Genomic DNA, 15,738 nt, shown 5'->3' with positions numbered 1-15,738 from the left:
CAACAAAGTCCTGACTCCAACAAGTGTTTCATAGCATCGACTGCATCAGAGGAATAGACTCAAGCAACTTATCTGAAATAGGTGGTCATTAGAAGTGAGGTATATACCTGATGCTGACCATCTATTTCAGATAAATTGCTTGAGTCTATTCCCCTGATGCAGTTGATTATTAAACACCAGTTGATGTCGGGACTTTGTTGTTGGGGACTGTATTTAATGTGTGGAGCGACTGTTGGACACATTTTTGGATATTCCTGTTTTATAAGGATATTTTTGTTTTGAGTTGTTTTTCAAGTTGTTATCACTGACATATCTACTTGCATTTGCTGTTGTTGAGAAAAAAGTAATTGTAATGATCTGAAAAACATAAGAGCATAAAAAACATAAGTACATAAGAAATGCCATGCTGGATCAGACCAAGGTGCATCAAGTTCCACAACCTGTCTCCAACCATGGCCAGTGTGGGTCACAAGTACCTATCATATCCCACATAGTTGATTTATTTCTTGTATCTCACTCCCAGGATAAGTGCTGGCCTTCCCAAGTCTACCTGGCTAATAACTGTTTATGGACTTTTCCTCCAGGATCTTGTCCAAACCTCTTTTGAACCCTAATATGCTAGTTGCCTTGACCACATTCTCTGGCAACAGATTCCACAACTTGCTTGTGTGTTGAATGAAGACACATTTTATAAAATTTGTTTTAAATCTGTTGGTTTGTTAGTTTATTTATTTTATATATTTCTTTATTTATAAAATTATAGCCCACATTATCAAAATTGCCAAGCAGGTAACAATTGAACAGGAAAATGGACAATCAAAACTCAAGGCTGCCATTTTTGTTCCATATATAACATTTGCAGCAGTATTGCTATATGTTTTCTCAGTGTTTTTTTTGCTTTGGAAAGAATATTGTGATTGCTTCTATTGAGTTGGTTTGTGTCCCTCAGAGGTGATTGAGGGGAGGGTTATGGTGGAGAGAAGCAGGATGCCAAACAGAGAGATGCAGGGGAAAGGAGATAGTCTACCTTCCCCTGTACTTTGCCATCTCTTTTGCTATGCTCCTTGGGTGTTTAGGATCCTGCCACTTGCTGTGTGCTAGGCTGCAGTACTTCATGACCCACACCACCTGCTATCCACGCCATCCATCCTCCAAAGTCGGTACTGGCCTCCTTGCCTCCTCTCCAAGGTCAGTCTCTTGAAGACTCTTTCCAACACACAATGACCTAAGGAGCTAGAAAGGGAAATGCAAAGTGTGCCATCAGGACTGGCATTCAAGAGGGAGACAGCCAGCTGGAGGAATCTTGACCAGATAAACCTGCGGATATGGCTGCCTTCTTGCTCTGCCCTGCTGTCTCTCTTTCCCTTTCTCCTTTTTTCTTCTCTTCTTCTTCCTCTTCTCTATCTCCTTCTCTTCTGTCTCTCCCCTTCTCCCTTCTCTGTCTGCAGCGTTTGCAGCCAAAACACCTCCATTGTCTCCCACAAACTGCTTCTAGCCAACAGGTGGCTTTTATAACATGTACAGGTTTGGGAAGCCCTGGCCTAGATGTTATGCTTTACTGTCCAATTACTCAGACATTTAGTATGCTTCTGAACTCGCACATTAGGGGCCGATGCAATTAAAGTGAGCTGAAAGCTGGTGCTGAACACTCAGCACCCGTTTTCCTAATGCGCTCCCAGGCACCCCTCCTGGGGGCGCCATGCAATATTTAAATTAGGGGTCGCGTTGTCAAGGAGGTGCTGGGGTCGCTTGCATGCTCCTAGCGCCTCCTTGACAATGGGAGCCCATAAGAGGTCAGCTGTCCACCGGTTAGGAAACCGGATGCCGAACTTATCGGCGTCCGTTTCCTAATCAGCGCACTGCCAGGCATTCAGGAAACGGATGCTTGTAAACTGTGCGTCTGTTTCCTGAACCCGACCGCCGGCACTTTTTTTTTTTTTTTTTAAGTTTTTTAAAGATTTTTTTCCTCCTACTTAATATCGCAATGATATTAAGTAGGAGGATGTACAGAAAAGCAGTTTTTTTATGCTTTTCTGTACAACTTTTGGGAGCGCTCAGCAATTAACGCCTGCTTCGGACAGGTGTTAATTTCTGAGTGCAAACATGTGCATCGTAGATGAACATTTTTTTTTTTTTTTTTTTGCATTGGGAGTGAATAGCTAATAGTCTCATTGACATGCATTTGCATGTGATGAGCACTGTTAGTTTTGCCCCACGTTGGACGCGCATTGTGGAGGCGCTACTCCCCTTATTGCATAAGGAATTTAAGTAGTGCCAATACAACCCACGTCCATCTGCGAGTTAAACAATGCGCTCGGCTGAGTGCACTGTATTACATCAGCCCCTAAGGCTTTAGAGAATCGGCCTCTAACACTCTGGCTTAAATTCCTAATGCAGATAAATCAAGCATTTTATTTGTTGTAACTGACAGCAAGAGAGAGAGGCGGATGACTGTAACAATAGGGTAATCTGATAGGTAACAAATTGTCTTGGTATATATATCGTGTAGTTTTGTTTTTTGCTTTTTTTTTATAACAGCAGTAACACAGAAGATGATGACAATGGACCAGAGTCTAACAGACAAGACTTGACCACTCCACTCCAAAGCAGTTCCAGATGGCCAGAGATAAACTGCCACTATTCTGATGACGCTTTGGTTAGTATAGTTTTTTGGGTTTTTTAATTTTTTTAAAGTTAGCTCTGTCTTTGCTCATATACCGGCCGATACAGTAAAAATCACGGGAGAGTGGGCGTGCGCCCGCTCTCCTGTGCGCGCGATACGGTAAATTAAATTATTTAAATTAGGGTCCGCGGCAAAAAGAGGCGCTAGGGACACTAGCTAAGAGGGCAGCTTTCGAAGGGATCTAGGCCTCTAGCCATGGAGTGTGCCAGTTGACCAAAAGGCCAGGGGCTAGAGAGTTGCAGACATTTCTCAACACAGCTATATTCATCCAATTCTCGAGAAGAAATTACCTGGTCGGGAGAAAGCTATGCAAGTTTTACGCACAAAGGGCCAGATTTTAAAAGCCCTATGTGCGTAAATCCAGAGGACTTATGCGCCTGGGGGGGGGGGGGGGGGGTTTACGCGCGCCGGGCCTATTTTAAAAAGGCCCGGCAACACACGTAAGCCCTGGGATGCGTGTAAGTCCCTGGGCTTGCAAAATGGGGTGGTCCGGTGGCGGGGCATGGGTGGGGCAGGCGGTCCAGGGGCAAAGCGAGGGTGGGGCCAGAGGCCTCCGACATAGCGGCCATTTGCCACTGTGTCGAAGGATCGCGTGCTAGCAGGCTGCCGGCACACGCAACTTGCACCTGCCCAGAGGTAGGCGCAAAAGATAAGAGAATGGTCAGGGGGGGTTAGAGTAGGCTGGGGGGGGGAAAGGTTAGGGGAAGGGATGGGAAGGTCAAGCTAGGGGGAAGGGAACGGGAGAAGGCAGTGCGGCTCAGCTCGCACAAGGTGCATAATTGTGCACTCCCTTGCGTGCGCCGACCCCCAATTTTATAACCTGCGCGCGCATGTTATAAAATCGGGCGTACATGTGCGCGCGCCAGGTAGCGCGTGGACATGTACGCCCGCGCACACCTTTTAAAATCTGCCCCATAGTCTGTTTCCCCATCGCCCCAACCATACAAATAGTAGGGGGGGTGGGGGGCGCAATGTGAGCAGGTACTTAAGGAGCCCGCAATGCTGCGTAGTTTCTTTTCGGAAATTGCCTGAAGGTGCCCGAGTGCAAAAATAGCCGCATACATTCCCACTCTGTGGCTTTGTGAAAATTGCCTCTCTAAACTGGTTATTTTCTGGTATTCACAGTTTGACAGGATCATGGTCCAGACTGGAAAAAAAAATGGATCTTCTATAATCAGTGTAAAATAACTGTCCATGATCATAACCTTTCACATGCCCCTGGGTGCCAGTGAACTGCCAGATATAATTGGAATAAAAATTGTCTTTTATAAAATTTGATTTTATATTTATCACATTTGCAGGTGCTTCCAAGGCAGGAAACAGTTGAAGACCTCAAGGGTATTTTATAACTTTTTAAAATAAAATCTTTTATGAATTTGTCTTTTCTGTCAAACATTTTTTTTAATAGTTTATTCTGATTAAGGTAATATGCATCTAGTACTATTCATTTGTAAAAAAAAAAAAAATGGCACTGTATTAATATCTTATGATCCCTAGTTAAAATGCCGCTTACATCCCTAATATCTTATGATCCCTAGTTAACATGCCCTGTGCTCTCACCCATCAGTACTGAGGTTAAAAATTGTATTCTGCTGCTCAGCATTACACGTGTCTGGGTAGATAAGAGACACAAACGAGAGGAGAATAGAAATGTAGTGCATCCTGCCGCCCCAATCCTCTTACGAGGTCCATAGTCATTCAAAAAGCTAAAGTTAAAAATGGCTTTTCTTACTGTTACTTTACAATAATTGCAGTTTAGTCCCCCACACAGTTCTGTATCCCATTTGGTGTGCAGATTATTAATTTAAAAATGCTTCTATGCCCACTTTCACAATAATAATGCACAAGGTGGATTACAAGGAAAAGCAGAAAGTATGACTCAGCAGAGACCTTGCTTTGTTCTCCATCTTGTATTTTTTTTTCCTTTAAAGAAATAATTGCCATCACTTTGGCATCGAAACTACCAAAAATGAGTTTACCTCTGTGCATGTGGGCGTTGCGTCCTCTTGTTTGCACAGGTACAGTTTCCTACGGGATAGTGTCTGGGACTAGGTGTCCTGCAAATTAATATTGTACACCATAGAAAAGCTTTGTTTGGGTCTCCACTTGGCAAAAAGCGGCCAGAATATCCCATTTTTCCATGGTGTCACTGACATAGAAAGGTATATTCAGTCGCTATTCTGTGAAAGGTATTTGCAAGGGCCTGTAAAATATTTGGATGACTCGGGATTCTATCTTCTTTAATATTGGACTCTACTCCTGTCCACAAGTGGTGAGCCCCTGGATACACAGCTTTGATTCATCTTCCCAAGGCTTTTCCCCCCAAATAAAGTTCAGAGAGAGCGTAAGTCCAGGTGGCCTCATTTTCCCTGCACAGCTCCCATTCCTTCCTTGAGGAGGAAAGCTGAATTCATGGGAAATCATAGGAGCTGGACTGTAAGATTCTTTCCTTTTTTATTCTCCATTTGATTCCATTTGTAATCTTAAAAAAACAAAACCAAAAAACCCCTCGAAAAAGTTGCAAAATATTTCCACTTGGAATCTTTTCTTGATGTTTTCAAATCATAGTCCTGGTACTTGTCCATTGGAAAACAGAATTGACAGTCACTACTTACTCCACAAACATCTCAGTGCGCTCACTAACTGAATGTCTTTCCTGCCCCTTCTCTCTGTTCATTATTCTTCACTTTCATAAATACATCCTATCGGAATTCCTCCCCTGCACAAAAGCGCATTCCTGCACTCACACCGATCGTTCACGCACACGTACTGCAAAGCCTGCAAAACATCATAAAAAAGACATCAAGACGGTCATTTTCAACAGAACTTCTCTGGGTAAAAGAGTTTTAGTCTCCAAGAAATGGCCTTTTATAGAATTGCCTGCCCAATATGCGGATAAACTTAGGAAGGTACGTCCTGCATGCACATACAGTTTACCCAGACAGAGTGGTGACATTCCCAGGGCAGACGTTGGGAAGGGGTTTGGAGTTACATGCGTACTTTTGGATTCCAAGAAAAGTTTCTGCACACATTTTAGCAAGTGTAAGTTTGCAAAGGTTAGACTTAGTGGAACAATTTTCATAGCAGCCCTAGGCACACAAGTCCACTTTGAAAACTGGTGTGACTTATCGGCAATGTTACCGAATCATGCCCTACGAGGGTAATTTTCGAACAGCCCGAATAGGGCTAAAGTCCGCAGATATTTATATGCATAAATCCTTTTGAAAAGTAACTCTTTGGGGGGGGGGGGAGGTAATTTTTAGCAGCCTGCATAGGGCTAACAGTTGCATGCACAAAATACTCGCAGGCTTTGAATTTTCAAGGCAGCCTAATGTGCATAAGTCCAATTTGAATATTTGCATGTACATAAAGAACTGTTGTAAATGTCTGCGAGTAGATTGAGGTGCATACTTTTGAATGAAAAAATGTATTTCCCGCCTCTGTTCCACCCCCAACCCCCACCCTGGAATGCCCCTTGCTAGTTTGTGTAAAAGTGCATGCAAAATCACTTCTGTGCCTACTTTCATGCACCAAACCTCCCCAGGCAATTTTCAAAAGCCCATTTATGCAGATATAATGACATTTTACGTGCTAAAACCATAAGAAAATCAGGCTCTTAATGTCTAGAGCAATCTTTGGAAAAATTTAGAACTTCTTGCCCCTTCCCAAGGGAGGGCAGATTCCTGTACAGAGGACCTCCAATAGCAAGGATTGGTAAACCTTTTGATATGAGGGCCACTTTGGTGGCCCTGCCTAAATGGTGGGTCACTCAAATGAGGATGGGGTGGGGGGGGGGGGGGTGAGTGGAGCCCATCTTGGAGCTCCAGTTGTGGAGCAGGGGAGGGCAGGTAAATCCCCCTTAAAGCTGTTCGCAGTGACATTACTTCTACCAGCTTGCGGCTGTCACTTAAGAACATAAGAAATTGCCATGCTGGGTCAGACTAAGGGTCCATCAAGCCCAGCATCCTGTTTCCAACAGAGGCCAAACCAGGCCACAAGAACCTGGCAATTACCCAAACACCAAGAAGATCCCATGCTACTGATGCAATTAATACTCCAACCTACACCAATGCAAGGGAAACTTGTGCTATGGTGCTGCTCATGTACGGTGTCTCTATTGAAGGACAACCAATTGTTGGGTGTCCTTTTCTTTCGCCCCGTCTATTATTCTTTTTTATTATCCAAATATTAATGAAGCCTTTTTTTTCTTTTTTCTTGTTTTTCTGTTTCTTAAAAAACCCCTTATCTCCCCGTTTTTCTAAGGCGACCCGCGGTATGTTGGTCAATACTTATCAAGGCGTCTGTCTCAGCTTTCTCTCATGGGTTCGCTTCTGCTTGCCCGACATGGGCCATGTTTCGGCACCGTCGTGCCTGCTTCAGGGGCTACGGGAGGGGTAGTGCTGTGTCCTAACCAGGTACACAGTAGCTGTAATGTCTCCGACTAAGAAGATAACATAGTTAATACTTATTTCTATTTCATTTCAGCAAACATCATGTTCTACATACCATTTGCACGTTTTTAGGAAAACTTACTGTTGTGATGATCGTGTTTCTATCATGGACGACGCCTACCTTCTGTGTCTGAGGCGCGTTTTGCCTACTCGCTTCTTATACTTACCGCGGGTCCCCACCCAGTCGTTTCACCAGACCGAAACTGACTGCGGTGTTCTCAATCAAGGAAATCATTCCCCTTTTGGAAATGCCTCTAAGGACTTCTCGGGAGACTGAACACTCCCACATCTGTATTGTGTGCTTAACCGGGGGGTGTGTCTGTATTTTGATTGAGCGGTGTGATCCCGCCTCAATCAGTTAATTACCCTTAAGGAACGCCTCTAGAGACTGAACCAACCCACGCCCGCTCTTTGTGTGGGGGCGTGTCCATTTTTTCTGGGTGAAGTATGTTACCGCCTCAATCGGTTAATAGCCCTTAGGGAACGCCTCTAGAGACCTACAGGAGACTGAACCAACCTACGCCCGTTCTTTGTGAGGGGGCGTGTCCATTTTTGGGCGGGAGATCCAGCCTCGGTCAATTCTACTGTGCTTTACTTGCCTCTGTGAACTGTTTATATCTTTTCTGTTTAGGTGATTTATTGATTGCTTCTCTCTATTGATTACTGTATGGCTGCTCTCCTATCTTCTTTTTGACCATCGTTGGTGCCAGTCTCTTAAAAAAATACTGTCCAGTCATGTCGGGCAAGCAGAAGCGAACCCGTGAAAGAAAGCTGAGACAGACGCCTTGATAAGTATTGACCAACATACCGTGGGTCGCCTTAGAAAAACGGGGAGATAAGGGGTTTTTTAAGAAACAGAAAAACAAGAAAAAAGTAAAAAAAGGCTTCATTAATATTTGGATAATAAAAAAGAATAATAGACGGGGCGAAAGAAAAGGACACCCAACAATTGGTTGTCCTTCAATAGAGCCACCGTACATGAGCAGCACCATAGCACAAGTTTCCCTTGCATTGGTGTAGGTTGGAGTATTATTATTAAAGGGAAGAGGTTGGTTGATGTACTGATGCAATTAATAGCAGTGGCTATTCACTAAGGGGCGGATTTTCAGAGCCCTGCTCGCGTAAATCCGCCCGGTTTTGGGCGGATTTACGCGAGCAGGGCCCTGCGCGCCGGGAAGCCTATTTTACATAGGCCTCCCGGCGCGCGCAGAGCCCCGGGACTCGCGTAAGTCCCAGGGTTCTTGGAGGGGGGCGTGTCGGGGGCGTGTCGGGGGGTGGGCCCGGTCGTCGCGGCGTTCCGGGGGCGTGTCGGCAGCGTTTTGGGGGCGGGTACGGGGGCGTGGCTACGGCCCGGGGGCATGGCCGCGCCCTCCGTACCCGCCCCCAGGTCGCGGCCCGGCGCGCAGCAGGCCCGCTGGCGCGCGGGGATTTACGTCTCCCTCCGGGAGGCGTAAATCCCCCGACAAAGGTAAGGGGGGGGTGTAGACAGGGCCGGGTGGGTGGGTTAGGTAGGGGAAGGGAGGGTAAGGTGAGGGGAGGGCAAAGGAAAGTTCCCTCCGAGGCCGCTCCGATTTCGGAGCGGCCTTGGAGGGAACGGGGGGAGGCAGCGCGGCTCGGCGCGCGCAGGCTATACAAAATCGATAGCCTTGCGCGCGCCGATCCAGGATTTTAGTGGATATGCGCGGCTCCGCGCATATCTACTAAAATCCAGCGTACTTTTGCTTGAGTCTGATGCGCAAGCAAAAGTAGGCTGATCGCGCTTCTTTTAAAATCTACCGCTAAGTAAACTTGATTAATAGCCATTAATGGACTTCTCCTCCAAGAACTTATCCAAACCTTTTTTGAACCCAGCTACATTAACTGCACTAACCACATCCTCTGGCAACAAATTCCAGAGCTTTATTGTGCATTGAGTGAAAAAGAACTTTCTCTGATTAGTCTTAAATGTGCTACTTGCTAACTTCATGGAATGCCCCCTAGTCCTTCTATTATTTGAAAGTGTAAATAACCGATTCACATCTACTCGTTCAAGACCTCTCATGATCTTAAAGACCTCTATCATATCCCCCCTCAGCCATCTCTTCTCCAAGCTGTACAGCCCTAACCTCTTCAGCCTTTCCTCATAGGGGAGCTGTTCCATCCCCTTTATCATTTTGGTTGCCCTTCCCTGTACCTTCTCCATCGCAACTATATGTTTTTTGAGATGCGGCGACCAGAATTGTACACAGTATTCAAGGTGCGGTCTCACCATGGAACGATATAGAGGCATTATGACATTTTCCATTTTATTAACCATTCCCTTCCCAATAATTCCTAACATTCTGTTTGCTTTTTTGACTGCTGCAGCACACTGAGCCGACGATTTTAAAGTATTATCCATTATTATGCCTAGATCTTTTTCCTGGGTGGTAGTTCCTAATATGGAACCTAACATCATAGGGATTATTTTTCCCTATATGCAACACCTTGCACTTGTCCACATTAAATTTCATCTGCCATTTGGATGCCCAATCTTCCAGTCTTGCAAGGTCCTCCTGTAATGTATCACAACCCGCTTGTGATTTAACTACTTGAATAATTTTGTATCATTCGCAAATTTGATAACCTCACTCATCGTATTCCTTTCCAGATCGTTTATATATATTGAAAAGCACGGGTCCAAGTACAGATCCCTGAGGCACTCCACTGTTTACCCTTTTCCACTGAGAAAATTGACCATTTAATCCTACTCTCTGTTTCCTGTCTCTAACCAGTTTGCAATCCATGAAAGGACATCACCTTCTATCCCATGACTTTTTAGTTTTCTTAGAAGCCTCTCATAAGGGACTTTATCAAACGCCTTCTGAAAATCCAAATACACTACATCAACCAGTTCACCTTTAGCCACATGTTTATTAACCCCTTCAAAAAATGAAGATTTGTTAGGCAAGATTTCCCTTGGGTAAATACATGTTGACTGTGTTCCATTAAAACATGTCTTTCTATATGCTCTACGATTTTGACCTTGAGAATAGTTTCCACTATTTTTCCCGGCACTGAAGTCAGGCTCACTGGTCTATAGTTACCCGGATCGCCCCTGGTGCCTTTTTTAAATATTGGGGTTACATTGGTCACCCTCCAGTCTTCAGGTACAATGGATGATTTTAATGATAGGTTACAAATTGTAACTAATAGATCAGAAATTTCATTTTTTAGCTCCTTCAGTACCCTAGGATGCATACCATCCGGTCCAGATGATTTGCTACTCTTTAGTTTGTCAATCTGGCCTACTACATCTTCCAGGTTCACAGTGATTTCATTCAGTTCGTCTGACTCATCACCCCTGAAAACCATCTCCGGAACTGGTATCTCCCCCAACATCCTCATTAGTAAACATGGAAGCAAAGAATTCATTTAGTCTTTCTGCAATGGTCTTATCTTTCCTAAGAGCCCCTTTAACCCCTCAGTCAACTAATGGTCCAAGCGACTCCCTCACAGGTTTCTTGCTTCAGATATATTTAAAAAGTTTTTATTATGAGTTTTTGCCTCTATGGCCAACTTCTTTTCAAATTCTCTCTTTGCCTGTCTTATCAATGTTTTACACTTAACTTGGCATTGCTTATGTTTTATCCTATTTTCTTCAGATGGATCCTTCTTCCAATTTTTGAAGGATGTTTTTTTGGCTAAAATAGCCTCCTTCACCTCACCTTTTAACCATGATGGTAATCGTTTTGCCTTCCTTCCACCTTTCTTAATGTGTGGAATACATATGGACTGCGCCTCTAGGATATTATTTTTAAACAATGTCCATGCCTGTTGAACACTTTTAACCTTTGCAGCTGCACCTTTCAGTTTTTTTCTAACTATTTTCCTCATTTTATCAAAGTTTCCCTTTTGAAAGTTTAGTGTTAGAGCTGCAGATTTACTTATTGTCCCCCTTCCAGTTATTAGTTTAAATTTGATCATGTTAACGATCACTGTTGCCAAGTGGCCCACCACCATCGTTACCTCTCTCACCAAATCCTTTGGGTATATACAGTATTGGGTTTCCAATGTATGCAATTAGCTTAAAAAATGGGTGAAAAAGCCATTTAGGTCATGGTTTACTATTTTGAAATGGTGCCGCTGCACCCAGAGTCCTAGAGAGCACTCTGACCACCACATGTAGACCACCAGAGACTAATAATGAGCGGTGCAGTGTTCAAGGGGAGAGGGGGAGAATGGCCCAGGGGGATGGGTGGTTCACCTTTTGGGAAGGGGCTTGGACACTGGGTTACACATGTGCCACTTTTTTTTATATTTTTTAAATTTTTGCTGCTTTAGAATGCAGCACAGGAGAGCCCCACAGATTTTATCGCTCTGGTCTGAGGGGAGGACCAGAGGCCACATGATCCTCTTTGAAAGACGGCAGCCTCAGGATGTAGGGCCGTCATCGTGTGGTGCCACTTTACTATGGCATTTTTCCAGGTGGTATTTTACTGCTGAGAGAAATCCCATGGGATTTACTAACCTGCTGTACTCAGTACCACAGGCTAGTGAATCCTGTGGAATTTATAACCCAGGGGAAAATATCATAGCTTAATAAATCTTCCCCTATATTTGAATATAGCCAATTAAGTCTAAAGTTATCTGTTGAATATATATGACTAAAGTTATCTGGATAAAGTTACCCAGATAACTTTACCCAAATAACTTTGCCACTCACCGGCCTACCGAATATGGACTTCATATTTTTGCATGCATGTTAAGCAAAGTATGAAAAGGGAAAAAAAGAAATATCAGTCACATTTTTCCCATTTTCACAAAATTGCCCACTTATTTTGAATAGATGCAATGCCACTAGCTCGATTCCCCGTTTAAGAACATATCTGTAAGTGTTAATGTGCTCTGAGTCACGAAAGTGCTTTGATGCAATCAGAATACATTCTTCTTGTAAGATCAGGTATGTTTCATCTGAAGAATGCTTTTGCAAGAAGAATCACAATTCAGTACCTTGAAATATTATTAAAAATGTGGTATGTGGTATGCACAGCTTCTTCAGTGATAAAATGCTATTTATTCATGCCAGGTGTCACAGTGTTGGAAGATCAGCCTGAAGCCCGAGTTTCATCTCCCTTACCATGTATAATAACTCACATATCACATGAGCCAGATGCTGCAGTATCATCAATACTGATGAAACCAGAAGTCACGGAGACACTCGTCGATCATGAGTCAAATGAGAGAGATGCGCCCATGCAGCATACATGTGAGCATAAGCCAGAAGACCTCCTTGCTGATAGTGACGTGGTTAAAAAGTTGGCAAACATTTCCTACTCTCTGTATGACATTCTAGGAACCGGCACGTCTTTTGAGCCCTGGGGCAGTGAAAATTCAGTCTTTGCTACAGAGCATTTCAATAATCCAAAAATTAATGTAGGAGAAAAGCATTTAAAGGGTCCGCATAAAAAAGACTTGCATAGCATTCGACAACATTGTAAAACAATTGTAGCCAAAGAGGTTAATGAACCTGGTGAATGTTGTAATGACGTGGACAACTTCAGTGAGGATCCTGCCTATTCAAATGGTGAGGTTGCTGTTGCCCTCATAGATAGCTCTGTCCCTGGTGACCAGCTCAGTATGTACGAACCCATTAAAATAGTTCTCACTGTGAGTGGCTCCCCAAATGCCATGTCTGATTTAGAATGTCCTCTTCATGTGAAAGTGTTAGGTGCCGAGAGACGGTGCTTAAATCCAGACTCTGATGCAATGACTGAAGATCTATGTAATCGGCAACAAATTGACAAGATCAGGATCCCTATGATAACTTTTCAATTAGCTGACATCACCAGGGACGAAAATTCTACAGAAGACAGTGAACATAAAACAACATCAGAAAACCTAATCAAGAATACATCTTTCAATCAGTGCCCCAGTTATGAATCGGGTGATCTGGAGAATGGGGGAAAGGAAAGGAATAAGGAAACAAACAATGCTGCAAATTTTAGCTCTTTTTTATCAGCCAATGTAATTTGCAAGACAGATGTAGAGAAAAACCCTGACGTTCAACTAGTCATGACACCAGATTCAAAAGAAGAGCAAGCAAACTCAGACCATCTATCTTGCAAAATATCCCACGAAAAAAGACACATGAGAGTACTGAGTGTGGACAGTGGAACCGATGCTATTTTGAGTCAGAATTCCATAAAGGTGGTTAATGATAAGGGAAGGATATTGTCAACTTCTAAATCTGACCTAGATGCAAAAGAAGGACATATACCAAATGAATCCAACTTTATAGAGTTTATCTCCCTTCTAGAATCCATTAATCCCTCAAAGGTGGTGGCATCTAATCTGTCTGATATCATGGTAGAATCAGAGAAAGAAGATGGGATTGGTAAAGGTATGATTCTAAAAATATTAATATCCTAAAAATCAGGGACTTAACCATCATGTGCAATGTTGTAGGCAAGAATCTTTGCCTTATTACGGTCCTGATTTAACTTTCCCTCAAATGAGTTTGAAATACATTGCATTTAAGCTACAAACACATGTGTTTGCATCTCCTTTCATTTGTGGAAAAGCTAAAGGGACTGTATTCTACTTTGGATATGATGATGAGTCCCAAGACATCCAATATTAATGATCAAGAAACAATTGATACTTGAATTCTTGAAGACATGGCTTTTTAAATTGGCATATAAGAGTAATGCTTAAGTTAAGGCAGTAGCTTACTGTGGCACAGAAGAACAACTATGTTGGACCTGGAATGATGAATGAAACCTTATCTTTGTTTCCTATTTATTGTATCTTTGATTTATTTATTTTTTATTTTTTTATTTTTAATTGTTTTAACACAGGTATCTGATAATATTCTATTTATGATTTTTTAACTTTGATATTTTTATGTATTTCATGATTTAACTATTGTTTTTTATCATGCTGTTATTCTGTTTTATTTTTATAAACCATTGTGATTGTTCACAGAACGACGGTATAAAAATACAATAAATAAATACAAATTTAAGTGCAATGAGCTAGTTGAATTCCAAACAAATTGCTTGGTTACATAGAAACATAGAAATGACGGCAGAAAAGGACCAAATTATCTCCTGAGTCTGCCCAGCAAACTTATGCTTATGCCAGTATCTGCTGCACTGTGCAGGTTACCCCCAAGCTTATCAGTCAGAGCCCTGGGATGCTGTTTGAATCCAATTTCCCTTAACCCTTGCCCTGGAAGCAAAGAGCAATGTTGGAGGTGCATCAAAAGTATCAGGCTTATTATTGATTAAGGGTGGTAAATGCTGCATCAGCAAGTTACCCCATGTTTATTTGTTACAAACTGTAAAAATCTGGGCCCTCATTGGTTGCAGTCTGAATCCAGTTCCCCTTTTCCCTCTACCATTGAAGCAGAGAGCAATGCTGGAGTTGCATTAACAGAATCAAGGCTTATTTGTTAAGGGTAGCAACTACCACACCAGCAAGTTACCCCCAGTTACCCCACATGCACTCTTTTTCTTTATTTCCACCCTCTAGCCTTTAGGGATCCACAGTGTTTATCCCATGCCCCTTTGAATTCCTTCACTGTTTTCGTTTTCACCACCTCATCCGGAAGTGCATTCCAGGCATTCACCACCCTCTCATGAAGAAATATTTCCTGACATTGGTTCTGAGTCGTCCTCCCTGTAGTTTCATTTCATTACCCCTAGTTCTATTGATTTCTTTCCAATGGAAACAGTTTGATGATTGTGCATCATTAAAACATTTCAGGTATCTGAAGATCTGTATCATATATCTCCCTTGCACCTCCTCTTTTCCAGGCTATACCTGTTCAGATCCTTCAGCCTCTCCTCATAAGTCTTCCAGTGCTGACCCCTCACCATTTTGGTCACTCTTCTTTGGACCGCCTCTATCCTGTCTTTATCTGTTTTGAGTTATGGGCACCAGTACTAAATGTAGTACTCCAGGTGAGGCCTCACAAAGGACCTATACAAGGGCATTATCACCTCCTTTTTCTTACTAGTTATTCCTCTCTCTATGCAGCCCAATATTCTTCTGGCTTTTAGATATTGCCATGTCACATTGCTTCGCCGCCTTCAGATCATCAGACACTATTACACTAAGGTCCCTCTCCCAGTCCGTGCGCATTACTCTTTCACTCCCCATCACAGCTCTTTTGGATTACTGCACCTCAGATGCATGACTCTGCACTTCTTGGCATTGAATCCCAGCTGCCAAATCTTCAACCACTTTTCAAGCTTTCTTAAATCACTTTTCATTCTTTCTACTTCAGGCGTGTCCACTCTATTGCAGATCTTAGTATCATCTTTCTATCCCTTCCGCCAGGTCGCTTACAAAGATATTGAACAGAATCGGTCCCAAAACTGATCCCCGTGTCACTCCATTTAATACCGTTATTTCTTCAGAGTAGATTCCATTTTCTATTACACGCTGACTCCTGTCAGTCAACCAGTTTGCAATCCATGCTACTACCTTGGCACCCACTCCCAAGTGTCTCATTTTGTTCACGAGTCTCCTATGTGGGATTGTATCAAAAACTTTACTAAAATCCAAGTAAATCACATTGAGCACTCTTCCTTGATCCAATTCTCTAGTTACCGAATCAAAAAAATCAATCAGATTTGT

At 43.0% G+C, this 15,738-nt stretch overlaps 1 protein-coding gene across 1 annotated transcript in view; it reads left to right on the top strand.

The window, feature by feature from the left end:
- Positions 1-15,738, top strand: part of PCNX2 (pecanex 2) — a 236,970-nt gene that overhangs the window by 17,547 nt on the left and 203,685 nt on the right. Inside the window, exons 3-5 of the mRNA XM_029593868.1 lie at positions 2,539-2,656; positions 3,985-4,021; positions 12,182-13,495. Coding sequence (XP_029449728.1) covers positions 2,539-2,656; positions 3,985-4,021; positions 12,182-13,495 — 1,469 coding nt within the window. The remainder of the gene's footprint in view (positions 1-2,538; positions 2,657-3,984; positions 4,022-12,181; positions 13,496-15,738) is intronic.

The sequence above is a fragment of the Rhinatrema bivittatum genome, chromosome 3 (assembly GCF_901001135.1).
Source record: "Rhinatrema bivittatum chromosome 3, aRhiBiv1.1, whole genome shotgun sequence".
Lineage (NCBI taxonomy): Eukaryota > Metazoa > Chordata > Amphibia > Gymnophiona > Rhinatrematidae > Rhinatrema > Rhinatrema bivittatum.
This window is presented reverse-complemented; position numbering and strand designations above follow the sequence as displayed.